This window comes from Poecilia latipinna, unplaced genomic scaffold (genome assembly GCF_001443285.1).
Source record: "Poecilia latipinna isolate Pla-1442-1.1 unplaced genomic scaffold, P_latipinna-1.0 Scaffold951, whole genome shotgun sequence".
Classification (NCBI taxonomy): domain Eukaryota; kingdom Metazoa; phylum Chordata; class Actinopteri; order Cyprinodontiformes; family Poeciliidae; genus Poecilia; species Poecilia latipinna.
Window position 1 is genome coordinate 637,234 of NW_015113567.1, and position 23,774 is coordinate 661,007.

The window sequence follows — 23,774 nt, forward strand, 5'->3', positions numbered from 1 at the left end:
GTTTGATATTTTTTTCATAATTTTTTACAAATGTCAACATCACACAGACGAAAATGTATCTGTCCTTTTTTTTTTGCAAAGTGTCAGGTTTTTATTTTAAGACATAAAAATCAAACATTGGGGTGCCGTGGTGGCGCAGAGGCAAAGCACAACCCACATATTTGGTCCTCGTGGCGGTGGTCACAGGCTCGATTCCCAGCCTGGTGACATTTGTCGCATGTCTTCCCCCTCTCTCATTGCCCTCTTTCCTCTCGAACTACTTTCAAATAAAGGCTACTAAAGCCAACAAAATCTTTTTTTTAAAATTAAGCATTGGTCCTTTGAAAATGACAACAAAATTCTGTCAAAACGTTTTCCAAATGGTCTCTTACCATTTGTGGTTCTAAACAAGTTTTACTTCACCAGACTGTGGGCAAAATTGGCTTTTTGGATTGTAAAGATTGCAGAGTCCACAGGACCGCATAAAAACTTATGACGTGCCAGATTTGGCCCCCGGGCCTTGACACGTGTATCCTTCAGCTTGGGAAACGCCAATATTTGTAAGAGCTACACCTGCTGAGCGTGTGGGCAAAGTACTTCTTTAGTCATTATTTCTGCAGCAACACATGTCAGGTCTGATCTAAGAGTTGCAGTGATGCCTTCAGCTTTTAATTTTTTGGGCTCAACACTTTCAAATCTTTTTCTGAGTTTTGTCGCAGTGTGTGAAAACCAAACAGTTTTTCTTCTTCGACAGGATGCTGAGCTCCTCAACCTCCTACGTGTTGCAGGAGGTGGCTGTGAATTTGCTAGTTTTAGCTTTTTCATGCTCACTTTGTTTTTATTTTTCTTTTTGCATCTGATTTATTATTAAATATCAGGACTGGTGGTTTGGCTTGTGCAGAATGGCTTTGTTTTAACCTCATCTAATTGAACAGGGACGCCTGGATTAAAGATCAGTTCAGATATCTCCATGAAAATATGCAAAAAGCTAAATCTGCTTTGTCCTTCTTTACATTTCATTTAGGGTTAATTAAGACTCCAATCAAACCCAATAAAAGTTATCTCGCCTCCCAGAATGTAATTGCTTTCTATTTCGCCTCAGATCTCGCATGCAACCTGCTTGGTTACATCAAATCCAAGGGACATCTGGCTGCGTCGAATAGAAGCGCTCGCTTTGCTTCTTGGGGCCTGAATGAAACGAGAACAATACATGATTTAAGCAAATCACTTGTCAAGTTCCAGCTTTGGAAAAGACAGAAAACCAAGAAAACAAATGCTCCAGAAAATAGGCTACACCGTAAAAAAAAAAAAAAAAAGAAGAAAAAAACTGATAATGAGGGCTAAAAATAGAAGCAACATTTCAAGCAAGCATGCTAACACAGATGACAAGAAATGGGGGCAGAGCTTGAGGTAGCATGCATCTATAAAAAAAAGAGAGCTACCACGTTGAGACAGACTGGAAGATCAGATAAAATGCTGCTTGTGAGCCATTAAGAAGAAAACCTGACTGTGGATTTAGCTACTGTAGAGTTAGTGGGATTCTTCAGCAAAAACAAGAAGAGGCTGTGATGTTTTCTGCAGCGGCCACTCGGAAATATCACTCACTCTGAAATCACCATTTTTATCTTTGGCGATGGCACGCATGGTTATACACTGCTTACATTACGCAACGTCACACTGGTTCAGTTTCAACTCGTCTGTAATGATTAATACATTTTAATTCAACATAAGTGGAGTCTGGGCTTCAGATGGATATTATCTGACATCTGATTGCATCTCACTTTGGTGTAAATATGAGTTTGTCATCAAACCGACGATCGCTTTGTGTCCAGGGGCTGAACAAAAAACCGTCACCTCTTCTCCACTGTGCTGGACAGCTGTTATGAGACATCTTATTTACAAATTGAATTTTATTTGTGGGAATTTCAAGTGAAAGACCAACTAGAAGAGGCATATAACTGCAAAAAAGAAAGAAAAACGTGTGATATAAAAAAGATTTTCAAACTCATCTATATTTAGCTCCTTGTGCATTCAGTCACTTTCAGAAATCATTTAATGAGTGAATAACCTGTCTGAGGTGGCAGATAGCGATTATTTTAGTTATTGATTATTCTATCAATTAACCAGATTTAAAAAAATTGCCGCATTCTGCAGATTTTTCATTTATTAGAAATGCATTAAAAGATGGAAATAAATAATTCAGTTCCTCTTCTTAATTTAGGGAATAAACATCTTATTGCCTAAAATGCAATAACTTAGCATTCCTTTAGTGAACACCTGATCCTTTGTTGCAAAGGTGCAGCTAAAAGAAACACTTGTAATGTCAAAGTGTGAGATGCTCAGCTCCTTCTGCATGACTTAAATCAATGCAGTGTTTGGATGATTTGCTGATTATTTTCTCAATTAAACGATTAATAACTGTATAGGAAAAGGTGCTTAATAGCGTTTAATTTACATATTTTGAATCAGGTGATGTCTGTCTTTCACCTGAGGAGTTTTGGGTAGAACATACTTACAAGGAAAGTATTTTTTTTTTATCATAGATGTAAAATGCATATATTTTTTTTTTATCCAGTTTTGACTTAATTACTACTCAATACATTGTTCTTTCATAAAATGGCATTTTTTTGAGTCTGTATGCTCCAGTTAACAATTAATCGATTGCTAAATTAGTTGAGAATTATTTCAATAATCGATTAATCCGATTAATCGCTTCAGTCCTAACTCTGACAATTACCCTGTCAATGTGAGTCTTACACATTTATGCCACACTTTTCAGATTCTTATTTAATAAAATAATTTCAAACCAGGCATCCCTTTATATCTCCTTTACAATATGCAATAATAAACTTTGTCTGATTAAATCCCATGGTGTCATAATAATATGACACAATGTTCCAAAAAATGTAAGGCATATGAATACCTTTACAAGTCTTGAGAGTTCTCCACAGTTTTAATTCATCTCCGGTTGCTTAAAAAGCATTAATATCAATTGACTGCATTGTAACTGGCTCTCTTTACTAGGCCATCCGCTGTGGCAATATGGAGCCACACGCAGCACAGTGATAGATATCATACAGAGCACCGCGCAAAACAACCTCTCAGTGGTTATTAACTTAGAAATAAACGCCCTCCGGGGAGAACGCATAAACAGCAGCAGAGCTGGAGCAGGTGGAGGCAATGAGGAACACAAAACGTGTTAAGTAGGCCGCCGCATCAGTGCAGTGTAGACGTGACGGTTGTGGGTGAGGTCGGGACGCCCCGCGCTGCCGTGGCGACGTGAACGGCTAACAGAACCGGGTCAAAGCTGACGCGTCGCGTTACTTTGTGACAACAAAAAACCTGAGTGAGGGGGAGGGGGTAAGAGCGGCGAATGGAGAGTGAAGCCCTGAGGGGTCGCAAAATTCACCTGACAGATGAACCAGATTCAAGGTGTGTTGCTATGGTAACGGTGCACATTGCAATGGAAAAAAATGTTTTTAAGCTAATGATAAAGTTGTAGCGCAGCACTCCAAACATGGTCAGGAAAGTTTCAGAAGACACAAAGATATCAGAAGCTATTTGTCACTCAAGCTGAAGGCTGGACGATGTGGCTGAGAATCGTATCGCAATATAATCGTTTCATATCAGTTGATATCGACAATTATCTGAAATACTGCCAAACTGGTGATATGACCTTGTTTTAGCCACAATTTCCTCTGGAGAAGTTGTTCTCCTTTCACTCCACGCCGTTGTTTTTTATTTTTTTACCAGTCGTGAGGCTCGGTGTCAAAACGTGAAACTGCTGCTGTGCAAGTTACTCAGCAGGTTGTTGCTAGGTAACCATAGAGTGAGAGACATAGCTGATGCCAACAACCTGGCTTCGCTCGCCATGAGAGATTAGTGGCTAAAGTCTTTCCTCTGCCTACATCTCCCAGGATGCTGTGCGGTTCTGGATTTAGTGAAATTATTGAGCATTATATCAGATATAATAGATTGGTATTATTATGGGTTTATTTCCCAGCCGTAACTCTAACTGAGGGTTGATCAGAAGACATATGTGACAGGTTATAGAAGAGGCTTAAAAGGACTTTTTGAAGCGGGGTTCTGTAGAGTAGTTATTAGTGGTCAGAATTTTGCTTGAGAAATTTTCTCAAAAAAACTCCACAAAGCTTCACTTTTGTCTTCCAAATTTATGACATTTTAGCTTTTTCACTCCTTGTGACTGAAATTTGACAACTGTCCTCTTGCTTTCTGCATCACCAGAACATAAAATACACAGATGGCATAACTGCACCATGTAGCGCCTTGTGAAGATCTTGTTCTAGTGAACATATTTCTGTAACAGGTTTCCAGGTTGCTCAATCCGATGCCACAAAAGATAAAATGTTGGTCATAATTACACATGCCTCACAGCCTCCATTTCCATGCTTTTGTTGTTCCTACTTAGAGAAGCTACTGCCACGTATTTCTTGAAGTATTGCCAATTAGATGAGGTGCTTAAATAAAACACAGACTTTAAAACTTCTGGAAATGGTTGTGTTTTGAAGACAAACCAGATGAGATTGAAGAGCTTGCAGTCGGATTCACATCTGATGGTTATGAAAGACTTTGAGGAGTTGGTCCCTGGCGGCGGACATCGATCAGAACCGCACAGCCTCCAAGCTGAACTCTTGAGGGAATAGTGGGCGGTCTGCAGAGCCTGGCTGTGGAGTCAGATGTCTGAACACCAACAGTGAGCTCTTCATTTCTCCCTACAAGCTCCACTTTATACTTTTGGACATTTTAATCTGCAGCTTTTATGTATTTCAGGATCATGTGGGTGAAAGTCTTGCAAAACTCTTATGTCAAAATCTAGAAGTAGATATACTGAAGCAACACACCGTTATTCTGGGTCATTAAGACTCAGATGAGTTTCATTCAGCTTCCAGCAGTCAGCAGTCCACTGTCATTTAGACATTTTAATCCATTTTTAAACTAATAACTTCCTGTGATGTTATGGAGGAAAGAAAGTTGTATGTTCTTTCAGTTCCAGATATTTATTCAATTCCTTCCTTCCTTATAAACTGACAGTAATGAATTTACATGTAGTTATCTGTATATATTCTGGACTTATTTTCACCATGTCTCTGAACCAAGAGCTCCACCAACATCTCCTGTTAGATAACAATTACCACTATGTATCCCCCCACCCCCCCACCCAGTAAGTGAATCCCATTATCAGGGGAATCCCTGCTGCAGTTTCACTGAGCAACACTTTGCCGTCGTCACTCCACGCTCCTATCTGGGTTAAGTGGCGTTTGGTGCGTCACTGGAAGGCAGAATGCTGCCAGTCGCTGTTTCTCTCGTCTAACTGGCCTCTCCACATTATCTGATTGGCTGGCTCCACATTAATCATTCATCGCTCTTGTGTCAGTGTTGGTGTGCAGCATGCTAACAAACTAGGTCATTGGGCGCTAACGAAGCCGCTCTGAGATCCGACAGGGACGGACATCCTGCTGCATCTGTAGCCGCACCGTCCAGCCAGGCAAGACGAAGCCGTTGCAGCACAACTCGCTTGTTTCTGCTTGGTCTTAAAATTTATTTTTTTGAATCTGGGCATGGGCACTTTAAAATAAATAATTGGCTTTGCAAACTTGTTGACAATAATGACGTCCAACACACATACAGATTTCTTCTGGATTTTCCCTTTTCGTCACACTTCAGCTCATCAAATAAATTTTATTATCAGAGAATTGGCGAAAAGTAATTTCCCCCAAAAGCCTAATCACTGGGTTTGTGGAAACTGTCATCCCTATAGATGTGAAAGGCCCACTCCACAGCATCTCAATTGGATTTGAGCCAAGAATTTGACTAGGCCACTCCAGCCTAGTTGCTGATGTGTTATAGTGATCTGTCAAAATTCTTCCTAACCGAAGTGCAGTTCAATTAAATACAACTCAATTCTTATATTTAGCGTTATCTCTAGGCACTTTGGGAAAAAAAAAAAACTATTTCAATTCAGCAACGCACATTCCTATTGATCCTATTAAACAGTGCAGTAAGCTCAGCTAATTTTTTTTTTTTTTTGTATTTTTGAACTTTATTGAACACTGAATTACAAAAAAAACACTGATCATGTGACCAAATAGTGAGGAGGAAAGCGTTATTTAATGAAGTTAAGAACCGCATGGGTGAAGTGGTTAGACAATACTATTTTTCAAAGAAATAAAAAAGAAAAAACATTTTTCACTCTTGAAAGTTAATTTAGTCTATCATAACTTTCAGAATTTCATAAATGTTTCCAAACGGCTGAACTTCTCTTTTGCTGATGAGGGAAAGAAGTGTACAGCAACAAGTGGAGGAGGGAAACACAATGTTAATCTGTCCTCCATATAGCCAGGAAACTTCTGCTTGTTCTGGCATCTTAAAAACATAAAAATGTTGCTATGATTATTTTTTTCTACTTTATTTAAACCATAAGGTTTTGTTATTGCCTATTCAGTAGCATTATTTGTAAGAAATTAAATCGTTGTGTGCATCTTAAGCGCCATGTAGCCCCCCTGTGATTCCTAAATTAGTCCCTGCCGGTGACTGATCAGGGATCCGTGCGTGCTTTGACTGAGGGAATGCTGATGGGACTACTTTCTGTGGAATCCAGTCGTTATCTCCCCTGTGGATGAAAGCATCATAGGTTGCTGCGAAGGAAACTCGGCCTCTTCCAGCGCGTGGCTCATACACCTCCCCCTTTCCACAGCCAAGGCACGGGGACTGGCATGCAAATGAAATTACACAAGATGTAGAGCTCTCCGTTGCGTACCGAGAGCTTCTGAGCTTCTGTGTGTGGCAGGTGACAGAGAGAATTAGCTCCAACAGAAACACAAGCGATGCCACCGTTTTTATACCAAAACGAAGAGGGAACGAAAAGAAGACGTTCTAGGATTAGTCCGTTTAGTTGACACCCTCCTTTCCCCCTCGTTCACATTGCTGAAAAGGACTTCCTTCATGCCGAACGGATGGCTGTATCAAGGCGTTCATTTCCAAATCGCAACAAATGAGCTATGTTTCTCTGCTCTGTTGCCATGGGTAACACATCTTTTTCTTCTCATTGCTAATCTTGGCTGGTCTTTGAGATCTCTTCCATTTGGAAAGCCTTGCCTGCCTGTTAGTGCAGCTCTGACACAGTTTCATGCTCCTGTCAGACATTCGGCTGTGCTGCTAAGAAAACACAGAGGTGTCTTTATTTCTAATCTTTATTAGCAGAACAGGCTATAATTTATTAAATTACTGTAAATAAAAAAATCTACATGAGTTTAAGGGGCGTTGATGCCTATCTTAACTATAATTTAACACCAGAATCTGGAACAAACTTCCAGACTACTAGCTGGGTTTCCATTCACCATAAAATTGTGCAAATTGAAAGTGCAAAAATAAATTTGCATAATGGAAACACACCAATTTAGAAAAACTTTCATTAAAGGTTTTTTTGTTAGGATGAGGTGGTTCTTCAGCCGCATCGTAACGCATATATTTCACAAAACAGCAATGGAAACCCTTTTGAGTCACATGACCAACAACCGGATGATGAAAACGTCAAAGAAGACAACAAGAAGTAGTAGGAGGATCATGGCTCATTGTTGGTTTTTTCAGAACAATAAGCAGCTAGCTCCACCAGAGCTCAGTTCAAAAAAACCTCTGTGTCATCCCAACATGTTGAATCCACTTAAAATCGCCAACTACTGTTTCCTCCAAAAGCCGTGTTTGTAGCCCCTTCCAAGCATGCGGGGCTTGCCACTCCAACTCCTGAGTAAGACACAGACGTCTCCTCTGATTGGCTGGATGATGAGCACTAGCGCCACGGCTGGATTATAAATATGATCTCATGTAACCATTTACATCTGTCGCTGCCATGATTGTTACACTTGTTGCGTAACGTGTGCTTACGCTTATTCATGTGTGATTTTAGTTTAATTTCTTATTGAATCGAAACACTGCAACTGCAAAATTGTGTTTTTTCGACATTAGCGCAATAGCGTCAAAGATTTACTCACATTTGTAACAGAAATACACCTGGTGATTCCCTTTAAGCCAAGGCTTAAACGCCACCTGCGTACAGCTGATTAGTGGAACATTGATCAACATGTTTGATGTGATTTTTGAAGATGGCGTTTGACAAAATGTAATGTTTATTGCTTGTTTCATAATCAGTGACTGTATGATGTTTTTATGATGTAAAGCAATTTGAACTGCCTTGTTTCTGAAATGTGCTTTTCAAATAAACTTGACTTGACTAAACCAAACCAGACAAAAAGGACTGAAAACCTGTATAAACCAGATGGATTTTTGGCAGGGTTTATACACCAGTGAAGACGACATTTTCTTACTGGTATTTATTTAACGTTGTTCTTGTCTTTTTTTTTTTTTTGCAGGTGAATACACAGTGATGACAGCTCATTTCCACCTAAAGAGGAAGATTGGTTACTTTGTCATTCAGACGTACCTCCCGTGTATCATGACAGTCATCCTTTCCCAGGTGTCATTCTGGCTAAACAGAGAATCGGTGCCTGCTAGGACTGTGTTTGGTACGTAGAGTGGTTCTGCATCAACTTTTCTTTTTCCCTACCTTCCAGACCTTACTATAATGTTCTCACCTCTAGTTGGATGAAGGTAATTTAACACCAATTGCATGATAATTCCATCTCTAAGCCATTAGAGATTAAGGAAACGGGATATAAGAGACCAGCTGCTAATGGACTGAACAGAGAGCTCATGTTAGTTGGATAAGACGGGTCAGAACATCCGTCTATAGACACGTTGCGGCATGTTGTCATGGACACAAGATCCCACCCTCCAGCTCCCTGCTTGAGAGGAAAAAAACTGTTGATGATGACGATGACTACCATTAGGTTTTAGCTGTCAAGTCGCCAACATAACGCACTAAATCTTAAATGTAGGTACGATACGTAAAATAAAAAGAGACGCAATGCGTTGCTACTAATTGTGAACACTACAACAACTGCATAACAAGGTACAACATTGTAGAAGTAAAGAAAAAATGTTTTAATTGAAAAAAATATTGAGGGAGAGGGAAGTAGGTCAGTTACGCTAGCTTGACTTTGACTATCTTAACATGTGGATGTGCTGCAGAATTCAATGTGTTTTGGTTCAGTTGAAAATCAAAACAACCCAACCCACACACCAACTCTAAATGAGCTAATTCGCTCCCCCAGCATTCAGATTATCACTTATTAATAATCACAAAATAAACATCAAGCTTGAAAACATGATACTGTGACAGACTGAATGTTCTATTCTTTATGTGGGAAATGTTTGTGTGGTTTTTGATGTTTAATCCTGACACACTAGTGGAGCTGTTGTCAGTCTGTTGCTGTGGCAACAGGTCTCTGTGTGGAGTAGTCCACAGAGTGCGAGAAAATAGAAGAATAGGAATGGTTTTGAGTTATTCTCCAATGGGTTTTCTGCGCCATTTCCCCTTTGCACTAACTTAGTAATACCGACGTCTCCATGTTTCATTTTATTAACATTTTGTTCTACCACGGCTATGGATGGCAAGTAAAAGAATTGTCTCTCCAGCGTTGGGCACATGCGTGAAACTTTCTGGATTTAAACAATAACTTACAACGTGTCTAAAGATGGCGAACATTTACACTGTAAAGAACCTGCAGAGAGCCATAAAAACGATCACAGGTGGATCCCGAAACATTCTGTTGTCTTGTTCCAGGCGTGACCACGGTCCTCACCATGACCACTCTGAGCATCAGCGCGAGGAACTCCCTGCCCAAGGTGGCCTACGCCACCGCCATGGACTGGTTCATCGCCGTCTGCTACGCCTTCGTGTTCTCCGCTCTGATCGAGTTCGCCACTGTCAATTACTTCACAAAGCGCGGCTGGGCCTGGGATGGGAAGAGTGTCGTGAGTGAGAAGGTAATGAAGAAGAAACCATGTGTTCCGACAGTCTCCATTTTCAAAGAGAATTCATTAGGGCTGCACCGCGGCAGATTGTGGCTCCAGAGGCATTTCCTGGAGAGGAAGGGGAATAATGGCAATTTCTCATTTAATTCTCTGGGTTTGTTTTTTGTTTGTTTGTTTGTTTGTTTTTATTCAATTTGGCACATTGGTTCCACTTCAGTGAATTAGGACAATATGACTGTAAAGTATGTTCTGTTCATTTTCTGTTTTTGTGGGGATTGGACCGTAGAGCCAACTACGTTTCCCCCTTACTAATTTCTTGTGTTTCCTTCTTTTTGTCACACTTAACTGTTTCTGATCATCAACCAAATTTTAATTTCAATTGGAAGTAACATGGGAAAGACAAAAAGCAGCTACATGTCATTAAAGCTGCTGTATTAAAATGCTTTTTACATATTTGTTAAAACAGTAGGAGGACGGTCTTTGTTCTGTCAATCAACTCGTGCAGAGAAACAACTCATTGTTACAGGAACATTACTTATCCACTGTAATCAGTGGTGGTCATGCTAACTAGCATTAACATTAGCAGTAGCATTAGCATTTCTCTCGGCAAGAAAGGGGGAGTGTGAGCAGCAGGTAGACAAGTGTAATTGACAGTGCTGTCACCCTTTTCCTGGCTCTGATTGGTTGTTTCTGATTAATGTATGTTTGTAGTTAGCTCTGAAGCTCTAAAACTTACATTTTGTATTAAATGTTAAATCCTTTTCATATATTTAAATGAGTTTTAGCATCTGAAATACTTAAATATATCAAAATAGCAAAAATGAAAATTACTTTGTAACACTTTTTTTTCCTCTGTAAGTGCTGTAACTGCATATCAAGGGGCTTGACATGTTGAGGAACCAAAGTTCTCCTCTTCTTGTAGTAAAAATAAACAGAAGATTAGGTGTCAGTATCAAGTTGTTTTTGTCTATAGCTGCTGAAGCTCCCTTTTTTCTTTGCCATTTTTGAAAAATATGAAAATGAGCATTCATACAAAATACGCCGTTGACCGATCTCGTCCCTTACAAAATGCGTCCCAGCCACCGAGGCACTCAGTTTGCACTCATTGAAAATCCGTGGACGGGCGATGAAAAGCTAGGCTTCGTGAAACTTATCCCCCTCTGTCTGTTAACAGAAGAAAGAGAGGGCTTCTGTGATGAAGAAGAATAACGCCTACGCCGTAGCGGTAGCCAACTACGCGCCGAACGTCGGCAAGGACTCCGGCACGCTCCCGACCATCGCCAAAGGCGGCGCTGTGGATCCCGGCAAGGCCAAAGCGGACGGCAAGGCCCCGGAAGCCAAGAAGACGTTCAACAGCGTCAGCAGGATTGACAGGCTGTCGCGGATTATGTTCCCAGTTCTCTTCGGCGGCTTCAACCTGGTCTACTGGGCCACCTACCTAAACAGAGAACCGGTTATAAAGGATATGGTCCCGTCCAACTAGAACCCGGCTTCGGACGGGTTCCGACCCGTGGACGAGACGAACCAAATACCTCCAGCAACTGCGGTACACATACTTTTTGCAGCCCTGGATTGCAACGTGATCCTCTTTCTCCTCCCGTTTTCTACACCTTCTGCAGCACTTTTGGAGAAGCCCGGCTTTTGTAAATGTGTACGTATGTTTATATATTTAAGGTTTCATTGTGATACATCGTGTGGTTACTTTGAATCAAGTGCATATTTCCTTAAAAGTCATGTCTACGGAAACCTTCACATGGCCACTGTACATACAAACCAAATGGAGAAAAGACCCTGGATATTCACACATGCATTTTATTTACCAATATATTAAATGTGTTCACCTATAAGAGGTAAAATCACAGGATTGTTTTGTATTTTTGAATGGAAAGAACTGAAAATAACTTTTTTGGTTTCGTTCATAATTATTTGAACGACATTATTTTTTTTTTAAGTAGATAACTCACATCTGTATAATACTGTTCCTGTTTTATATTATAATCTGGGACAGAAGACAATTGAAGTAATCTTAACTAAAAAAAAAAAAAAGAGAAAAGGTTAAAAAAAGAAATCACTCGTGTGTCAGAAACAATGTCTGTATTTTTCCAGCGTTTACGTGTCGGGTTTGATTTCAGTGCAGTATTTCCGTAGAAAAACCAAGCGAAATCAGGGGGACTCTGGTATGAAATTCAAAATACGAAGTGAAAGTATGAACACCAGGAAACGCCGTCTTGGCTGACTGTTTAGCATTAGCATCAGCGTTAGCATTTAGCTGTGATCATGTTAAAGGGAATGGCTTTATGTCAGCGCGTGGTTTCATTTCATCCACATGCATTTCTTTTACATCCCTTCCTTCTTCCATTTCAACAAATCATTTCCAGCCTGCTTGTTTTCAGCATATTTCATAATTTTGTACTTTGATGTTTCTGATTCTGAGCTTTTCTGAATATGAAATGGTGTCATGTGCCACGAGATGCTTTGTATCGACCATGCTGTACTTTGTATTCATCCATGACTGGTGAATATTTTGGAACTGCTATGACAACCTAGAATTCACAGTAATCTTCAATAATCTATAAAATGGTTGACAGTAGGGAGATGTGGTTAATAATGTCTATCAGCTGGAGGTCGGACTGGAATCAGAACTAAAATAAATGCGAAAATTGTTTAAAACAAAGTTTTTAGACAATATGCAATTGCATTAAGTCATACATGATTTGAGTGCTTTCTGCCAATTTATCTCTATAATTATGTCACCATATGCTATTGTTTAACCCTCCTGTTACATTGCCATTACAAGAGATGAGATGTATTTTATGTTTTGCACTTCAAATTCTGACTGAGCCAAAAAAAAACCCTCATAAATTATTTTTTGCTTCCATACACTAAAAATTGAAGTCACTTAAAAAAAAAAGTGGAAGAAACAGTCACTCATTGCACTTTGTTTTGATCATTCTGCAACAGAAAAATCAAAATAAATCCAGGTGGCATGTTTATGCTTCCAGTTACGAGAGGATTAATGCAGGGGCAGAAAACAGTGTCTGATAAAAGTAGAAAAGAGAATAAAATGGTGATTGTGTAGTTGTGACACAGGAACTAACAGAGGAGTTGATTTTTCTTGGTAAGTTAAATTATACAGCTAAACAATCATAAAATCTCTCATATGTTTTGCTGTTATTGTTTTTTTTCTCCAGAGTTTATGTCACACCCCATCGCCTATGATTGCATTTATCCCAGTTGGAGCCTGTTGACTCTGGTAAAAAAAAAAAAAAAAAAATGACCCATGATCTAACCAAAATAACTTAAAGAAATCTCCATAGTGATGGATATTTATGTGGGTCTCCTATGGCAACTACGAGTTGATGTACGGTCGATAGGATCCATCCCATGTTAGACAACAGCATTTTACTCCACTTTTATACTGCAGTTTTAAATGTCTGAGTGCATTATTTCTCTGCAACCACTTTGTTTTAATGTTTATCTTTTCTTTTTTTATTAGTTGTTTTTGTTTGGGGTCATTTTACGTCTTAATTATTTTGTGTATTAATGTTCTTTGCTGGTTTTGCTCTTGACTTTTTTTTAAAGCTGTTTTATACCAATTTTCCAACAGTTCTGTCCTCCGTTGAGGAGATTTTGTTCCAGTTTTAAATTAATTGTCAGCAAAAAAAAGGAAAAAAAATCCCAGTGGGAGATTACTCGAAGTTGTACAACCAAAACAAAGAACAGAATAAAATCAATAAATTTAGGATGAAATTTGACATATTCAGAAAAATGTACAGATAAATTCTAATTTTGAAGTGTTTTTTGTTATTATTAATCTTCATTTCTTGAATAACTTAAAAACTGAGTGAAGCAAACCGATGGAACACCGATACAAAATGGAAGATGGTGGCTAAGTTTAAAAAAAGTGTATGAATTTGTAAAAAAAAAAAAAAAAAAAGGATGGCCAGAATGTCTTTCATACCCAATTTAGACACAATATCATCAAAATCATAAATTCATCTACATTACTGTCTCTTTTTAGTGTAAGTGATACAAATTTCATTAAAATGGTGAGATGGAAAAACTCCTTGGAAAAAAAGTGTAAAAGATGAGAGCGGATGTTTGTTTCTGTTTACAGTTAGACGAGTCGCCCCCTGCTGGCCAGCTACAACCTTACAGTGACTTTTACACTGTAAGGTTGTGTATGTTTTTTAATCCGGTGTCAGTCACTGACAAAAAGTAAAAAAAAAAAAAAAAAAGCTAAAGGTTTTTGTGGATTTCAGATGACTGATTGCTTTTGCATTAAGTAAAGGAAAACAATTTGCATAAAAGAGACAAAAGGAGGAACTGGAGGTAGAAAAGAAATAGATGGCGAAGGAACAGAAATGTAAAAGAAGTGTGTGTGTGTTGTTTTTATGTTAACTTTTGAAATGCAACAGTTGTGTTCTCCATAAGCAATGCTGAGATTTGTTGCGGTGGGAGAGACGGTCAATGGATATCGATCAGAATCAAGGGAACGTCGCCAAACATTTCAACGTCGCCAAAGACGAATCATTAAATCCTTTGAAATCTGAGAGAGTCACCACAAATATCCAGACATATAGAACCGATTTTTAACTCCAGTTAAAAAAAAAAGGGTCAGATATCTCTTGTTTTTTCTTTCACATCCAGCTAATCGTTTGTGTTTGTGGCCTGCAGTGAAAGGACGCCGTCAAGCTTTAGAGGAAAATCAGAAGGTACATGTGGCGGTCATGTAATTTATTTCCATTAGCATCAAAACAGAACAGGAGCTACCAGTTGTTCTGCTTCACAAACATCTGGCACGAGAAAAAAAATCTGAATATTAAGTTAAATCCATGTCCGTGTCCATTAAGTTTTTTAAGGATAAATTTATTCTCCCTGAATTACAGAAATGTATGATATAAAACATTTGGTTGATGATTTTTGTCTGTCATTGTGCATATATTTATAAATCATGTTCAGCTTCATATATATTCTCATAAAGTGCTATGTTTTTACTTTACAGCTTACCATATTTAATTCCACCCTATTCATTTACTTATTTTGAACAGACTTTGCATGCAGATTAATTTCACATTCCAAGACCTTTTCTCTGGCATCCAGGCAGAAACTTCAAACATTCCAGGTAGAGATGATTGTTCAGAAGATGGAGGACTGATTTAGTGCACAGTTGTTTTTAATAAAACACATTCTTCCAGCTCTTGGCGTCTATTTTTGTGATGCTTTCGCTGACGCTGGCCGTTCGCACTGCAACAACCACACAGAGGCAAACAGCCGCTGTAGCTTAGACTCTGGTTCAATAATATCATTATAAAATGGTAAAAAGTACAGTAAGTGAATAAATAAATTTTTTTTTGTTTGTTTTGACTATTCAACTAACCTATTTATTTTGTCCTTTTAGTAGCAGCGTTTTCCCGTTGTCTCTCTGGAATAGCAGCTCCTCTGTTCCTCTGCAGGAGTCGATCCTGCCAACCAGCGCTGCCATGCTGCCAACAACCATTATTATTTAGCCAGAAAGCCCCGGTGGCACTGAGCTGTGATACGGGGCTCGTTTCCTGACCTCCTTTCCGAGCCGTGCCTCCTCCTCCGTCCACGGCTGACCCCGCTTGTCTGCCCAGAGATTGTACCGTGACAGAAATCGCTGCTGATGGACGGGAAGTATCTCGCCGGTCGCACAGCGCTGCGCGGCTGCTTACAGACACGCATCAAAAATCCACATAATTGACGGCCTTGCAGGGGTTTTAGGAAACGTCGGATCGGGGCATTCGAGCGAAAAGAGTCTTTTTGATACGTTTAAAGAGCATTCTGGTGGAAACTTTCATTTTGACCACCCTAATATATTTTTGGTTCATCTTAAAACACTTATTGCTAAACGATTCACTCCCCTTAAGCTTTTCAACATTTTGTTACACTACAATAACTAATTTTATTATTTTTTTTATTTTGTATGGACTTTTTGTGCTAAATCCACACAGCTTAGGACTGAAGCGATTAATCGTGATGGCTAGATTATTCAAATAATCAGCAACTAATTTAGGAAATGATTAATCATTAACTCAAAAAACAGCCATTTGCCACACATTAGTGTGGCTTCAACACACTAACGAAGCCAAAACTACCAAAAAAACAAACATACATACATTTTGAATTTAAGATTAAAAAAAATATTTTTCTGTAAATTAGTTTTACTCAGAAGTTCTCCAGCAGCAGTTTTCAATTCACCTGGTTCAAATTCTGTAAAAAAAAAAAAAAAAAAAAAAAAAAAAAAACAAAACTGCTATTATGCATATCCAATTATTAATCAATTAATCAATAAAATAAAATAAAAACTCCAGCTTTACACCGAGTAGGTCGAGCAGAAATGGCTGAGATTTCCACGTGTTGATGTTAAAAATATTTTTAGCCACAAATATGAATAAAGAGTTTTGAGACCAATTAACTTCCTGGTTTCCCTTTGTCTCATTATTTTTAGATGCTGTTTATATTGTGATTCTGAACTTGTTTGTTTTGGTCTGGTTTATCATTTGCTAGCAGATCTTGTCCAGAAACATTTCCAAGCATCATTTTATGTGTGGGGCAAAGAGAAAATAAATAAATAAATAAAATGCTTTCAAGAGGGTTGCACTATTATCTGACAAAGATAAATATGCATTCTTTATAACCTAGATTATAATTGTAAAAAAAAAACAAAAAGAAAAAAAACACATAAAAAACATGACAAGCCGCATCTAGGGCTAATAGATGCTTATTATTTTTTGCTCAAAGAAGAAAAGCAATAATCTATTCAAGGCAGCATCGTTGTCATAGCAACTAGTGTCAATTTTTATCCCACATCAGACAGGCTGAGTGGGCGGGACTAACGGCTGTCAGACGTGTTGGAAGCTAACAAATGCGTCGTGCAACTACAAACAGGCTCCCAATTGTTTAGGGCACAAAATGAGGCGTTGTCATTTCCAGGTGATACAGTTAATTCATTTCCCTGCTTTTCGCCAAAATAAACACATAAACGAGAAACTAAATTATAGTTTTCATTTAGAAAAGAAACACAATATAACTTCTACACAAAAAGGACAGTGGTGTCGAGAGAGCGTCGAGTGAAATAAAAAACAATCATACAGCTGAATGAAGCGGTTTTCCCTCAAAATGTTGCTAATTTCTTTATCGATAATAAATTTGTCTGGCATTGTGTTTGCCTTTCAACATTTTTGAAAAACTAGGTCTTTCATTTCCAGTGGTTCAAATTAACATTCTTCCCAAGTTCCGGTTCGAAAGAAATACATTTCCCATAATTCTTTGCAGCTGACCTGTAACCCAAAATGTCAGCACCCTGAAAGCTCATGCAAGGACTACTGTTGTTTATAGCGTAGCTGTATTGTTATGGGTGTTATTTATTTGAAGCAGACTGTTCACTAAGGTCTCACTTAGCTGTTTCTGTTATGTTAGCATGTTGCTAACCTTGCTAATGCTGCGCAGGTAGCCTTTGGGGAGCTTGTTAGCATTTCTCCTGCCCTGATAATAATAATAACAATAATAATAATGCTGTGAGGTTTCTAGAAAATATGACGTATTTTCTTGTCAAACAGCTCTGCGACATTTCACTGCTAGGACGGGTTTTACCGTTTAAAGTGTGTAGGAGGAAAATACCGAGCTACAACATTTGCTACAGGGTGCTGAGACACCGCTTGGTGAAAAGTCTGCCTGTATTATCCAGCAGCTTCAGGAGCTTAAGCACACAGCCAGCCAAGGTAACAAACCCACCTCAGAGTCAGTTAAGGCAACCATGCATGGATTACTGTTAGTAAATATGAAATATTTAGTACGTTTCCTTTACAGTTAATATAGTTAGTTGCTCTTTGTTGTTCCTAAGGATGCTGTCGACCTGTCCAAGTTCCCTGTGGACAAAATCAGGAATTTCTGCATCATTGCCCATATCGACCATGGGAAAAGCACTTTGGCTGACAGGCTGCTGGAAATGACGGGTAGAAAGCTTCACAGAGTCTCACACCTCTGTAAAACAGAATCAAACACCTGGAATGTGGACCTTTGTTTAGCTGAATATTACATTTCTGTGTAAAACTCAGTTCGATTTCTCCAAATCAGACCAAATCTTTTCAGTTTGAGACATTTGCCCTCACATCTGGCGTGCCCCAGGGCTCTGTTCTTGGTCCTGTTTTGTTTATAGATCATTATCGTCACTGTCCGCTTTGCCACTTTGTTGGCGTCTTTAGAAATGTGACGTAAGCCTGTTGTGCTGGAATTGTCTCTTAATGTTGATACTGTTGGGAAACAGGCGCCATCGCAAAGACGGAGAAGAACAAGCAGGTTCTGGACAAACTTCAAGTGGAGCGGGAGCGAGGGATCACCGTGAAGGCCCAGACGGCCTCGTTGTTCTACAGCCACGACGGACAGGAGTATCTCCTGAACCTCATTGACACGCCGGTAGAGTCCCACTTCTTCACAGTTCAAAATATGTTTCCAACCCAAGCACCAAAAGTTTTTTGTAATGTGACTAAATAAGAAAGATATCTTGCAAGGTTTCCCCCAGAAAACTTGCTAAGCTCGGTTGTTGGGTGGCAGTCATTCATCCAGCGGCCCGTCGTGTTTTTGAGTTAAAAATGTTTAAAGTTGACAGGAAATTTGAAAATATCACTTGGTAATCATGTGTTATTGAAAGATTGGAAGTTTAACACCTGAATACCAACCATAAAGTCTTAAAAAATGCAAACATTTGAAAAAGACTTAAATAAGCAGTGTTTAGCCTGGTGGGGCACAAGTACAGCCTGATGGCCCGCCAGGCTTATAATACATTGGGGGAAACCCTGTCTTGTGTTATGAATTAGTTTTGAATGCAGGTTTGCTTTCCCTCCAGGGCCATGTCGACTTCAGCTACGAAGTGTCCCGTTCACTTTCCGCTTGCCAAGGCGTCCTGTTGATTATCGATGCCAATCAAGTAATAAATATATATTTATTGACTTTCCGAGGATTTATTTTTTCTGCGTGATTTGAGGTCTCTCATCTGTTGTGGTCTCTTAAAGGGCATTCAGGCGCAAACCGTCGCCAACTTCTACCTGGCCTTCGAAGCCCAGCTGGCTATCATACCTGTGATTAACAAGGTACTTTCAGACATTCCCACTGAGAGTTACCTGTACAAGGAAAGGTGACTTTGTTCTGTCTCCTCAGATTGATTTGAAAAACGCCGACCCGGAGCGAGTGGAGTCGCAGATCGAGAAGGTGTTCGATATCCCACGTGAGGAGTGCATCAGAGTAAGAGATGGCGGGAACATGCTAACCGTTTCCCCGTACATTTCACCGTGCGCGCCTCGCAAACGTCTCCTCCTGTGTGTCAGATTTCAGCCAAGCTGGGAACAAACGTGGAGGCGGTTCTTCAGGCGGTCGTCGAAAGGATCCCGCAGTAAGATCGGCGAGTTAGTTCTCTCCGTCTCTCGTGTGAAGTCTCGTTTTGTCTCGTTTTGCTCAGGCTCTCCTTATTTTCCCCCCAGTCCTGGAGGGAGCGTCGACGACCCGTTCAAAGCTCTGGTGTTTGACTCCAATTTCGACCACTACAGAGGAGTGGTGGCCAACATCGCCGTGATCGGAGGGCGGGTGAAGAAGGGCGACAAGATCGTGTCGGCGCATCTCAGTAAAACCTACGAAGTCAACGAGCTGGGCCTGCTGCGGCCGGAGGAGCAAGCTACACAGAAAATGTAAGCGGACGGTGTGTATCGTTACCTGCTGGTCTTTAGTTTTCATTTTCTTCTTTGCCTGTCAAACTTTTTACAGCCTGGAAGATAAAAATCCAGGTCAAGAACAGTGGAAAACTGTCGAACCTTCAAAACATATATTTATTGGAGATTTTTCTTCTAACGAGACAAACATGCAAAATCTTAACCTGCGTTTTGATTTACAATAATCTGCACCACCATTTCCTACAAATCTCTGCTGTATTCTTTTAACTAATTAAGTATAAGTTTGTTTTGTTGTTTTAGTATTTCTTCAGTTTTCAAAAATTTCTTAAGTTGTATTTTTGGACCTCAGTCACTTTTGATCGACAATTTTGGCCCACATAATAAAAGGTTTTATCCAAACGTCGCGTTAGCATCTCATGCTAATACCAACATGGCCGTTCTCTAGCTTTGCAGGCCAGGTGGGTTACATCATTGCGGGGATGAAGGACGTGAAGGAGGCCCAGATTGGCGACACTCTTTACCACCACGATCATCCGGTCCAAGCTCTTCCCGGCTTCAAGCCTGCCAAAGCCATGGTGTTCGCCGGTAAGACTCTCCCTGATTTCCACTTTTAAAAAGTAAACTCGGATTCAAACTGGAGGTGGGGAACCGTCTAAAAGTTATTCTGCTCTTGGCCCCTGAGTCAAGTTTTGTTTACGTAAGGCTTTCAGTGAAGAATCCAGCGTGGCTGGTAATGTGCTGCCTTTGTCGTTTCCTCCTCCTCAGGCATGTACCCAATGGACCAATCAGAGTACCCGGCCCTGCGGAGCGCCATTGAGAGGCTGACCCTGAATGACTCCAGTGTCACAGTGCAGAGAGACAGCAGTCTGGCCCTGGGAGCAGGCTGGAGGTCAGAACCAGCGCTTTTCAATTAGAGGAAAAATGAACTTCTGGGTGAAGAAGGGTGGGGTCAGGATTTGTACCGAGGTCACCAAGGAGAAAATGTTGGCGATAAGGCCACGTTCACACAGCAGGCAAACGCGAATTAAATCCGCTTCTTCCCCTCCGCCCCCCAAATTGTAACCTATGTTTGACGTTTTCTCCGCAATTCTGATCTTTTCACCCGGAAAAACATCCGATCTGTGCCACATCCATACGTGGAACTAATTCAGATTCATATCCTATAGCTTTGAAAGTGTCAGCACTCTGAACGGTCACATCGCATTTTATTCAGCTTTTACATCGTTGACTTGAGACATGCGTCATAATTCTAGACCAGAAAAAGCCAGATGCCTTTAAATGAGGACGTAAACAACGGGAGAAAACGATGATTATGAACTTACGAATCTGTTCTATTGGCATCGCATCACGATCCGTACGCATCCTGACTTCTCTACAGAAATTGCCATCAATGCTCCACAAAATGCCGTTGCTATTCGTTGTGATTTCTTTGTTGTTGCTGTGGTCGTGTGTAGATTGTGCATCGGCTGAATAAACTTTAAAATCGATCCACGTTTTTCTTCTGATTGCGCTCGCATTTAATCAGCAGATTGAACGACCACACACAAAAAAAAATCTGAACTGAGCGTCACGACCTGCTGTGTGAACGTGGCATTAGACGACTTTCCTGCTTCCTCCATCTGGTTTCTAGTTGTGTTTTAGTTGCATGTCCTCCTCCACAGACTTGGTTTTCTGGGTCTTCTTCACATGGAGGTGTTCAATCAGAGACTGGAGCAGGAGTACAACGCGTCGGTCATAGTGACCTCCCCCACCGTGCCCTACAAGGCCATCCTCTCCTCAGCAAAGCTCATCAAGGTAGAAGAAGGGCGACAAATGTCAGAGATAATAAGACATTTTCCCATAAGTGAAATAATCTGCCAGAGGAACTAGTACTTTTCTTTAAAATCAGTATTCAAGAATTATTGACTTAAAGCAAGTTTCAAGTATAAGATATTTGTAGAATTTGATCCTTTTCATCAAAAATCATAATATAATTTCTAGTTGGTTATAGAGGAACAGTTTTTCCAATTCTAAGGTATTTTTCCTCCTGACTTTCTCCTTAATGAAGTCTGTTATATGTGATCAGAACCTCTAAAACCCGTCTGTGTTCTCGTGTTCTTGTCCTCACAGGAGCACGGCGGCGAGGAGGCCACCATAGTGAACCCGGCTCAGTTCCCAGACAGATCGGTCGTGGTGGAATATTTGGAGCCCATGGTGCTGGGGACGATTCTGGCTCCAGACGCTTACACCGGCAAGATTATGAGCCTGTGCTTGGTAAGAGGGATGGGAGTAAAATGCTAAAGAGATGAATTAAAACTCAGTACAGATGCAGTTTTGCATACATAAACATACCAGTTTAGAAAACTAAGAATTCACACAAGTGTGCCTGCTGTGGGTCAGAAAATGAATTTTTAAACTCGACTTTCTGACAAAAGTAAAACCAAAAAGCCTCGCAAAAGAAAGTTGTGGTTTATCTTTCAGAGTCGCAGGGGGGTGCAGAAGAGCATGGTGTACATTGACGAGCAGCGTGTCATGTTGAAGTATCTCTTCCCCCTGAATGAGATCGTTGTGGACTTTTACGACCTCCTCAAATCAATGTCATCCGGATACGCCAGGTAAACTGTAGCTGGTCGCAGCATGCAGCTCAAAACAACGCCTGGTTTTCGTACATCAAGAGAAAAACCGGGAGAAAATGAAAAGGGACAAATTTGCTATGTTTAGTTGTGTGTTTATTCAAGAAAATGAATTATTAATTACCGATCTGTGGAAGGCAAAACTAACTAAGTCCTCACACTCAGGATTTTCAGACAGTCTGGTTTTGGATGCAAAATGTACTTTATGCGGCTCTGTTTAGAAATCTAAACACTCGACAAGCTCCTTATATTATCACCTTAATGTCCCTCATTCAGCTGTTTATGTGCTATGAAGACGAGGATGTGTTAACAAAACAAATAAAAATTGTAACACGATGGTGGGGCTAATAAGCAAGGCTGAATTTGAAGGCAGTCATGAGTTAAAGCAAATGCTGCATATTGCGAAAAAAAATCATCCCTTTGTGCTAATAAAAGACGGCAATTACAACTGTTGAAATTCAGTTTTCTAATAAAATATCATTTTCCTCCAGTTCAGTTGTTTTTCTTGTCATTCCCATTTGATTTTGCTGAAGTAACTCTTTGCGTTCTTCTCACCACTTCCATCTCTTGCTTCCACAGCTTTGACTATGAGAATGCAGATTACCAGGCTGCCGATTTGATAAAGATGGACATTCTACTGAACGGCCGGCCGGTGGAGGAACTCACCACCATCGTGCACAGGTACAGCCTAGTCTTTATTATGTTGAAATATTCTGGGGATGGTTGTATTTGTTAACCTCAGTTGGTTTTTGATTAAACTGGTTTCTGTGGAGTTTGAATAATCAGACAGTTATTCAAATCCTACAGTTACATCGCTATGTGTTCTGTACAAAATTAATTAAAGTTTACTATTCTTTTAGAGGGTGAACTTGCATTATACTATTATCAATATATATTACTTAAAAGTGGTCTCAAAAACAACATTATTATTTATCGCCGTCATTTCTTGAACAATTTATCGTTCGGCAAAATTGATCTTTATGGCAGTCAATGCATGTTTTTTTTTTATTTTTTATATTTGTATCATCTTACTGGGTTTTTCTGACAGGGAGCGTGCGTACAGTACGGGGAAAGCCATGTGTGAGCGCCTGAAAGAATCCATTCCCAGGCAGATGTTTGAGATCGCCATACAGGCAGCCATCGGAAGTAAAGTCATAGCAAGAGAAACGTAAGTAGTACAGCGTCTGCCCTGAGCTCCTCCATTCGTCGGCAACATTTTGAACTTACAACAATCAATAAATGGTACTTTGGAATAAACGTGGTGCTGTGTTCCTCTTTCAGAGTAAAAGCATTCAGGAAAAATGTTCTTGCGAAATGTGTAAGTAGAATGGTTTCTGTTGTCTTATGCAATATCTTGTCGCAAGTCGTTTTAATCCGCTCATCTTTTGCAGTACGGAGGCGACATAACGCGGAAGATGAAGCTGCTGAAGAGGCAAGCCGAGGGTAAAAAGAAGATGCGGCGCGTCGGCAACGTTGACGTTCCAAAAGACGCCTTCATTAGTGTTCTGAAGAGGAAAGAAAAATAAAACATTATTTTAATCCATTATTTATGCATTTGCTGCAACCGTAATCAAAAAATAAAGGAATTGCTAAACTTTTTTAAAAC

The 23,774-nt window shown here is 39.9% G+C and overlaps 2 protein-coding genes across 5 annotated transcripts in view; both read left to right on the plus strand.

The window, feature by feature from the left end:
• gabra2b (gamma-aminobutyric acid type A receptor subunit alpha2b) overlaps positions 1 to 15,067 on the plus strand; it is a 31,305-nt gene extending 16,238 nt beyond the window's left edge. For 2 of the 3 annotated variants that reach the window (XM_015049534.1, XM_015049535.1), the window contains 3 exons: positions 8,367 to 8,519; positions 9,680 to 9,882; positions 11,042 to 15,067. In XM_015049534.1, coding sequence (XP_014905020.1) covers positions 8,367 to 8,519; positions 9,680 to 9,882; positions 11,042 to 11,353 — 668 coding nt within the window. In that variant the 3' untranslated portion in view covers positions 11,354 to 15,067. The remainder of the gene's footprint in view (positions 1 to 8,366; positions 8,520 to 9,679; positions 9,883 to 11,041) is intronic. The other variant, XM_015049536.1, reaches the window with a different exon arrangement.
• A 1,637-nt stretch (positions 15,068 to 16,704) lies between these two features.
• guf1 (GTP binding elongation factor GUF1) lies at positions 16,705 to 23,774 on the plus strand. Of its 2 annotated transcripts, XM_015049532.1 has the most exons (18): positions 16,705 to 16,827; positions 17,454 to 17,615; positions 17,738 to 17,849; positions 18,161 to 18,309; positions 18,740 to 18,820; positions 18,906 to 18,983; positions 19,051 to 19,134; positions 19,218 to 19,282; positions 19,371 to 19,574; positions 20,002 to 20,141; positions 20,322 to 20,445; positions 21,218 to 21,350; positions 21,666 to 21,809; positions 22,017 to 22,150; positions 22,748 to 22,849; positions 23,217 to 23,336; positions 23,450 to 23,486; positions 23,560 to 23,774. In XM_015049532.1, the coding sequence occupies exons 1-18, from the start codon at positions 16,807 to 16,809 to the stop codon at positions 23,692 to 23,694; spliced, it is 2,025 nt and encodes a 674-aa protein (XP_014905018.1). In that variant the 5' UTR covers positions 16,705 to 16,806; the 3' UTR covers positions 23,695 to 23,774. The 2 variants fall into 2 exon arrangements, with proteins under 2 accessions (XP_014905018.1, XP_014905017.1); XM_015049531.1 differs by lacking the exon at positions 16,705 to 16,827 and having other exon boundaries at positions 17,092 to 17,615.